Source organism: Ricinus communis, chromosome 7, assembly GCF_019578655.1.
Source record: "Ricinus communis isolate WT05 ecotype wild-type chromosome 7, ASM1957865v1, whole genome shotgun sequence".
In the NCBI taxonomy this organism is placed as follows: Eukaryota; Viridiplantae; Streptophyta; class Magnoliopsida; order Malpighiales; family Euphorbiaceae; genus Ricinus; species Ricinus communis.
The window spans coordinates 2,723,374-2,732,231 of record NC_063262.1 but is presented as its reverse complement, the minus strand read 5'-3'; the positions used below and the strand labels follow the sequence as shown (position 1 = coordinate 2,732,231).

General features: G+C 35.7%; 1 protein-coding gene across 2 annotated transcripts; it reads left to right on the top strand.

The window, feature by feature from the left end:
* The first annotated feature begins 327 nt into the window (after positions 1–327).
* Positions 328–8,858, top strand: LOC8267226. Of its 2 annotated transcripts, none has more exons than XM_015721266.3 (4): positions 328–713; positions 1,903–3,766; positions 5,389–7,419; positions 8,269–8,858. In XM_015721266.3, exons 1-4 carry the CDS (start codon positions 631–633, stop codon positions 8,317–8,319), a joined length of 4,029 nt encoding a protein of 1,342 aa, XP_015576752.1. In that variant the 5' UTR covers positions 328–630; the 3' UTR covers positions 8,320–8,858. The 2 variants fall into 2 exon arrangements, with proteins under 2 accessions (XP_015576752.1, XP_048232605.1); XM_048376648.1 differs by having other exon boundaries at positions 334–713; positions 2,013–3,766.

The window sequence follows — 8,858 nt, the reverse complement described above, 5'->3', positions numbered from 1 at the left end:
TAAAAAAAATGAGAATTTTAATATTTTTTTGGGTTAAAACTTAATTTTACTGTGAATCACCTATAATCAACTAATGTGTACCAATCAGACATTTTTCTGCTTAATAATAATTATTGTTTTCTTAAAATTAAACTGAAATAAAAATCTTATTTATATTATTAAATTCACAAACAATATTTAAATAATAATAAATTTATATATATTTCAATTTTTATTCGTTAAAAATAAGGATACGTCTGTTTCAAAAAAAAAGAAAAAGAAAACTAACGATACGTCATTCATTTTATAAAAAAAATCATAATTAGTTTATTTTACCGCAACAAAGACGGCGTTGGACAGCAACCAAAGAAAAGGGGGGGTGGGGGCAGTTTGATAATTTTAACTGATGCACCATTTCTTTCTTTCTGGAGGCCATTCATTTGCTTTATTATTTATTTATTTATTATAATTATCACTTTCTCAGTGTTGGTGTTGTTTGCTGTGCTTCTTTTCTAAGCTCTTCCTTTTCACTTTTTTCTTGGGGCCCTTCAAATCAAACCCTAGCATTTTCTTGTTTTTCTATTTTATTTTTTAATAACCAAAAAAAGAAAGGAAAAAAAGTTCGCAGATGATTTCTCTCCTTTCTTTGGTATGGAGTTTCATGCTTTAACAACGATCACAGCTCCTCCTCAACGGATACAGCAGCAGCAGCAGCACTCCATGTGCTACTTCCGGTAACTCTGTCATCACTCTATTCATTTATTTACTTAAAACTTTTGCTCTTTTGCTGCTATTTTACTTCTGCTTAAATAGTTTCTTCTTTGTTTTATTAATTTTTTTCCCTTAAGATAGTGATTATTGGTTTGAGCTAAATAGAGCGATATAGAGCTTAAAGCGGTTAGATGATTTTCATGAGTTGCTTTACAGTTGAAGGACTCTTAGATAATCGATTTTCATGTATTCTTTATTATAATTATTTTTATTATTTATTTTTATTCTCTGTTTTTCTTTTGAAGCTCCTACTTCTATTTGATATTAAAGACTTCTTTTAAGAAAAATATATTAATTAATATAACTATCGATAACGAGTTTATGAGGACAATAATAGCTTCCATATTTGTAGGAGCCAAAACAGTTTTTTTTTTTAAGAAAATTAATTTAGAGGTAAAAATGGCTAGTTATTAAAATTTGCTGCAATCTTTTTTTTTGGGAAAAAAATTGAAAAAAGCTGTAATAGATAAGTTCTAAGTCTAACTAGTAGATAATTATGATCACGAGCAGTTCTAAAATTAAAAATGTGTAGAGTTATATCTCATTTTAGTATTATCTTTCACTCTAGTTTTCTATTTCTTCAGAAACATATCACGTGTGTGGGTATTTATATGTGTGTGTAAATGTGTTTATATACGCATGTGTGTATGTGTGTGTATATATATATATATATATATATGTATTGTCTCTGTTTGTTTTAAAGCAAATGGTGGAAAAAAGTAAATTGAGACTGTTTATAATTTGTGTACTGATGTTAATCTATATCTTGAACTATAATGTGATAAAAAATGACTATTGCTTAGCTGTTCAACTCCTAGGAGTTATTTGTGTTCTTTTTTTTCCAAAGGGTTTGCTATGTAAGGATTCCATTCAATTGAATTATATTTAGTCAATACTCATGTTTGGAAAGGTCATATTTGCTAGAATTCAATTCTGTCCAATTAAAAATACCATGCATTTTGAAGGTACTTTGGAAGAAAAGAAATCATGCCATAGTGACATGATTTTTGCAAGATATGAAATCAATTGAATTCTTGCGCATGATGTAATTCGAATAATGCATTAGCTTGAGTTGCTAATTCTTTTTGTTGGCTAGAGGCAGCCTTAAACGATTCTCACTTGTAATGTTGTCTAATTTGGTGGTTAATTCAGGGGATTGTTTCACCAGGTCAAAGCATTCCTTTTTATTCTGGTTTTGTCATGTACCCTTTTTTTTCCTGCTACATGTGGACCATGCTTGGATGGTGGGATGCAAAAATCAGCTGAGCATGATGGATGTGGGTCTTATGGAGATGATAGCGCTGTGGATTCTCAAGATGTTATCGTTGCTGATGCTGGTTCAGGCTATCATGATGGAAGTTCAATGACTCGCTTAAGTATCAAGAGTATATGTGCCAATTCACATTCGTTCTGCTTTCCTTCAACATTGTCTGGCCTTTCATCTAAAGAACACAGGCTCAAGGTAGACTCTTCAAAAGCTTCTAGGACTGAATCTGAGAGTCTGTCATCTGTAGAACTAACTCAGGGGAGCAAGGGGGCTAGTAACAGCAGCTGGTTGTCAGATTCTGGTTTGTTTGAGTTATTAAGTGGGCAGACTGTTTTTTGTTCTTTGAACTCCATGGACGGTGTCAGTGAGTTATCATCCATGCAATCCAGTAGTGCTAATCAAAATGATCTTTCTTCGTGTAGGGGTCCTCTAACGATTAAGAAGAGCACAGGTCTTAGGCTGAATATGAACTCCGAGTTGACAAAATCTAGTTCTTTTGATGTTTTTTCATCATCCCATGTAGAAATTAGCCCTCCAGTTCTTGATTGGGGACATAAGAATTTGTATTTTCCCTCAGTAGCTTTCTTAACAGTAGCTAATATGTTTAATGACAGCATTTTATATGTCTATGAACCGTTTAGTACCAATATACAGTTCTATGCCTGCAATTTTAGCGAGTTTTTTCTAAGACCTGGCGAAGTAGCTTCAGTTTGTTTTGTGTTTTTACCAAGATGGCTGGGCTTGTCCTCAGCTCATTTGATCTTGCAGACAAGCTCTGGTGGGTTCCTTGTCCAGGCTAAAGGTTATGCTGTAGAGTCCCCTTACAAGATTAGTACTGTGATGAACCAAGATTCTTCTTGTAGTGGAAGGCTGATTACAAATTTGTCTTTGTTTAATCCTCTCAATGAAGACCTATATGTGAAGGAAATAAGTGCGTGGATATCTATTTCTCAAGGGAATGCTTCCCATCACACTGAAGCAATCTGTAGTCTAGCAAACTTTCAAGAATCTAACGGGCTCAGCCTGTTGAATGTTGAGGATTGGTTGATTGTGAAGAGTGACCTAGTTGGTTCTCCATTGATGGCTATGAGGCCCCATGAAAATTGGGACATTGGTCCTTATGGTTGTGAAGCTGTTATAGACATTGACTTCTCATTTGAATCTGAAGCACATATTCTTGGTGCTTTGTGTGTCCAGTTACTTAGGTCTTCTCAGGATAAGCCTGATACCATTTTGGTTCCTTTGGAAATTGATCTGGATGGAAAAGTTGCAGGTAACGGTATCACAGATTTGGTTTCAGTTTCTCTTGAGGCTCTGCTTCCATCTCATTCTAGCAAAACTCTTATTGCAATATCTTTGAGAAATGGAGCTTCTCATGTGCTAAGAGTTGTCAAGATTAGTGAAGTTCCAGCAACAAAAGTTTTCATGATGAAGTACATTCATGGCTTGCTACTTTTCCCCGGAACTGTTACACAAGTTGCTACAATTACATGTACTCAACTGATTGATGAATTACATGATTCCCCACCTGAAATATCCAATGTAAATAAGAACTGCAAATTAGTTATATTGACAAATGACTCGATTAGTCCTCAAATTGAAATTCCTTGCCGGAACTTAATTCGTATTTGTTTGAGGCATCAAAGGGATTCATCCATAGGACTTGATTGTCAGTCTGAAAATGCTGAATCTGATAATAGAAGGACAGGATCATTGGACAGTAGCACACAGTTGCCATCAGAGATCATGGTATGCCCATCCTTATCTTATATTTCCAATTTGTAGCATTCTCGGTACTTTTTTCCTTTTCTGAAAATAGCATTCTTGATACTTAACGTCATATGATTCATTGCATTCTTGTGCTTGAAATTGTCCAGTCGCATAACAAGCCTGAGGTTCTCAAAATTAGTGAAAACCAATATGGAAAATTGTAGAAAATCCCTTGAGGTTTGACTAATTATACACTTTAGTCATCCTTTTTCTGATTACTGAACACTTAAAACTCTGAGTTAAGATCCAATTTTTGTTCTCTATGGGCTAAAAATATGGTTCAAGAATAGGTTCGAAAGAATGTGGTTTAACATGCCATGCAGGATTTATAAGACCAAGTGTTGACTTTTATGTATCCAAGGATTCTAAATTGTTGAATTTGAAGAGGGGGAAAAGTGTTTGACTTTACTTTGCTCGAGTTTCAAATTGACTTTGTAATTTTAACTAGTTGCCACATAGTTTGCATCTATGTGCTCATAATGTAAGTATGACATGAAATTTTTTGCTGTATTATGTGCATCAGTGGTTGACCTGGGCATCCTAGATGTCTCAACCTGTGCAGCACGCCTATTAATGCTAATAGTCCATGCTTATTTTCTAATAAGGAGCCAGACACATTGAAAACCAATGGTACCTAATTAAAGACAAACAACTAAATGAAAAATTAAAGCTCTTGATCGAAGACAAAGCCACACGTTAGTTGTAGACTTTTCTCTAATTGTAGAATGCAATACTTGTCAGCTATTTGTTTCACTTATTTCTTAGAGCCCAGATTTAGTTCAACCAGGAAGATGCTTCACACAATCAGTATTCGGTGCTCTATAAGAGATATAATGTTAAATTGGTGTATAGTGCATATGTAGCTATTAAGTATCCTGTAAGAGAGTTATCTGCTACTGAAATTCATTTTTGTACAAAAATGATGCAAATAATGCTAAAATTTCTGATAAATTGCAAAATGAGAGCAATTTATTTGGTTTTATTGTTTTGGTTTGATAATGCATGTAATATATGTTTTAATTCTTATTCTGGTTTTCATGTATGCTAAAATGGATTCTGTCATAGATCATTGTGAAAGACTTGATTATTACTTATTTAAGATGTTGTGCGATACTGAGTTTGGGACTAAATCGATAATAATGTTTTGCGTTGACTTGTATTTTGCACCATAGTTTATGTTGAGAAATTTGGCAAGTTAACAAATGCACTAATCTGGAAGAATGGTCATATTGAAGTTGCAGGAGAGAAAAAGACAAAATAGACATAGGATGCTGTAGGGTTAAGTGGTGGAAAAGGTTTAGTAGAGCCAAAGCTTTATGTAGATGTAGTCTAAACTGAGTTGGATGTGAAAAGGGTGCATTTGCACATGTTTCTGAATTTGTGCCTGTCAGTCTATATGTCTATTCTCAGAGACATGCAGTGAAGGGTATATAGTCCTTCAATGACGAGGAGCAGTTCTAGAAGGAACTGCAACCAGGATTTTGAATATTGATATAAGTGTGCTATCAAGTAATCTTTCCTTCTTTTTTCTTCTTTCCATGTTCATTCGTATTTTCATATGTCCAGAATAATTGAAATATTGGTCTGGATGTATATTTAAGGCATTGGAGACCATGGAAGGAGATGAATTTGTTCTAGAGAACTGGAAATCTCAAGGCACCACAAACAGCATGTCTGTACTTGATGATCATGAAGTACTCTTCCCAATGGTTCAGGTTGGAACACAACACTCTAAGTGGATCACTGTAAAGAATCCTAGCGAACAGCCAGTTATAATGCAGCTCATTCTTAACTCGGGAGAAATTATTGATGAATGCAGGGGTAGAGATGGTCTTGTACAGCCCCTTTCTCTAGGTAATTTGGTTCATAATGAGTTCACTGCGTCTAAGTATGGCTTCTCTATGTCAGAGGGTGCACAAACAGAGGCCTATGTTCATCCTTTTGGTAAAGCATCTTTTGGGCCAATTTTCTTTCATCCTTCAAATAGATGTGGGTGGACAAGTTCTGCACTGATAAGGAACAATCTTTCTGGTGTGGAATGGTTACCTTTGCGGGGATTTGGAGGATCACTTTCTCTTGTCCTGCTTGAGGGGTCTGAGCCTGTTCAGAGCATTGAATTTAATCTTAATTTACCATTTCCGCTAAATATGTCTGCTCCAGATCTGCTAACTCACACAGAGGATACTACTTATGCTTGTTCTCAGCCATTATCAAAAGAGCTGTATGCCAAAAACATGGGGGACTTGCCTCTTGAGGTGAAAAGGATTGAAGTTTCTGGAACAGAGTGTGGGTTGGATGGTTTTGTGGTTCATACTTGCAAAGGTTTTTCACTTGAACCGGGTGAATCAATGAAGCTTCTGATATCATATCAGTCTGATTTTTATGCAGCAATGTTACAAAGAGATCTTGAACTGGCATTGGCTAGTGGAATCCTTGTGATACCGATGAAGGCAAGTCTACCTTCGTACATGTTCAATCTTTGCAAGAAATCTGTATTCTGGATGCGGTTGAAGAAATTCTCTGCAATGGTTCTTCTTTCTGCTTCCTTGATCTTTCTGATATTTTGTTGCATATTTCCCGAAGTCATCAATTTTGGCTCTCAGGACTACTCGTGTAAGAATGAGAAAAATTCTATCACCGCCATGAGAAGTTCTGGAAAATCTGCTCGCCTTCATCATAACCAGAGAAATAGTAAATTCTCTGTATCTACTGAACTGGATGGCTTATTAAGATCAACCGCAGAAGGAAAAACCTCAAAGGACGAATCTGGCTTCAAGTATCCTGATCGTCAACTTGGAGGTCCAGACCAGGGAATTATTGTTCAGAACGGGATACCAGTTCCAGAACATCACAAACAAGTTCCATCTTTATTGTCGAAATCTGTAGTGGCTGAGAATTCTTCTATTGCCCTTGAAGCTTCCCAACCTTGTAATCTTACCGTCAAGATTGGAAAAGAGAAAGGAAGAAGGCGGAGGAAGAGAAAAGGTGTTACTGCAGGTTTAACAGGACTGTTTGAAGTGTCAAGTAGTCAAAGTGGGAACTCTACGCCTTCATCTCCATTGTCTCCTCAAACATCTCTTACACCTAATCGTACTTTGTCAACATTTCATGACACAGATCCTATTGAGGCCAGAACCTTATCCACACAAGTGGCTGACCAACAATGTAAGAGGGCACAGGTGGCTGAACCCACTGCCAAGGAAACTGTACCAGAGTCCAAGTATTCTTTAAAACGCTGCAGCAGCAGCAATTGCTTCTCATCTAATCCAGAGCCATCTTCATTGCCAAGAGAAACTACTACTAAGCCTGTTTTATTGCCTTCTGCTACTTTTTGTTCCGCTGGCAGGGCAGTCTCTAATGTGTTGTCCTTGGCTCCTTCACCAGCTTCAACAGCTACAATTGCTCCTCATGCTCGAGCTCCTGGGCCCAAACCATATAACCAGAAAAAGGTAGAAGAAAGGGTAGGCGATGAATATACATATGATATCTGGGGTGACCATTTTTCTGGACTCCATTTAGTAGTAGGTAGTTCGGAGGCTACAACCATGAAAACTATAGCGACAGAAAACAATTCCAGTAGCTTCTTTGTAAGGGGTCCACAAGCCCTTGTGGCAGAATCCCAACCCAAATCGGTAAGTTGCAATCAAGAAGAGGGTTAATGATAATTTAAAGTAATTTTAAATATATCTATGGCTCCATTTATTTCCTTAGCTTGCTCTTTTAAAGTTTTTCAAAAGTTCCCTAGCAATAATGCTGTTGAGAATTTGCAAAGCTATTTTGTGCATGCATATAAAGATTTTGCGAAAGGTCTCTTCCAAATTTTCTAAGCTGCAGATTTTGTTCTAACATTGATCCAAATATCGGTTTTGTTTTTAGTTTTCACAAAATGCTTTTAGGTAAAGGTCTCACCGTTGTCCTGCTTAGTGCTGTTATTAGCAAAATATATCTATTTGTGACATCTGGTGCTCTTCTTTATCGTTTTCTAAAACTAGGCATTACTTGTTAACAATATTCTTTTAGTCAACTTATTACACTAGCAAGCCTGATTGCTCAAATTATATTTTATTATCACTTCATAATTGGAATTTTATATTTCTACTATTTAAAAATTTCTCTTGTTGAATTTTTCGCTTTTTGAAGTAAGGCAGCACCTATATTCCACTTGATCTTGGTTGTCCAGACAGGGCATGAGAAGACTTTTGTAGACAAGTTATCTGTTAAAAGTTTTGTAGGTGTTCAACAGGTTATAGTTATTAAAACAAAAATCCTAATCACCAAATAAATTTTCAACTTTTAATTTTTTATTAACAATTTTAATCAATTGTTTCAGAAATTGCACTTTAAATTTCTGAGCCATTGATTTCTCTTTTTAAAATTTTAAAAATTCTCGACGGGTTGATAAATAATTTACAGACTCCATTCTCTGATTATTGGGGCAAATTTGACTGAATTTCCATTCATTTGAATTCGCGATTGCCTAGCGTATTGAAGCTAAATATGGGCGTGTGGGCGCTAAAGGGGTGTCAGTTTAGTTGGGATGCAGCGCATCCTTCTTTTCCAACTTTTATTTAAATAAAAGTTGAAATCATCTATTTCGGACCAATCGGGAACTAAAGATGTCGAGAGGAAGCACCGGGAAAGCTTGAATTCAGCATCTTCGACACCCAGGGGAGTTTGCAGATATTGCCGATGTCAATCACGCTTGAGAACCCAAGTCATAGGTTTTATCTTTGTCCATTAAGGCAACAGGTTTGCAATTATATATCTAATTGTTTTATCATTGTCTCTTCTTTCTAGCCATAGCCTGCACTTTGAGTGGATTGAGGAACCTTATTCTAGCAGAGTGAAGGAAGGTGTACACTTGAGGTAATCAATAAAGAAGTGTTGTGGGAGTTTAAGTTGAAAACTGAACATGCTACTAACGGCGTTCTTCAGCAAAAGTTAAAAAAATTTAATTGATAATTAGGCCAAAAAAGAAACGTATATGTAAAGATTATGATCTCACTTGTACAAAAATGTAAACTGTTTATTTTAAATATAATATTATTTATCACTTAATTTTATCTTTTCA

Bases quoted from the DNA above. Each gene is read 5' to 3' on its own strand.
- LOC8267226 (XM_015721266.3), top strand. From the start codon at position 631: ATGGAGTTTCATGCTTTAACAACGATCACAGCTCCTCCTCAACGGATA. The intron at 714-1,902 runs GTAACTCTGTCA...TGGTTAATTCAG, and splicing joins CACTCCATGTGCTACTTCCG to GGGATTGTTTCACCAGGTCA. The intron at 7,420-8,268 runs GTAAGTTGCAAT...GCGATTGCCTAG, and splicing joins CAGAATCCCAACCCAAATCG to CGTATTGAAGCTAAATATGG.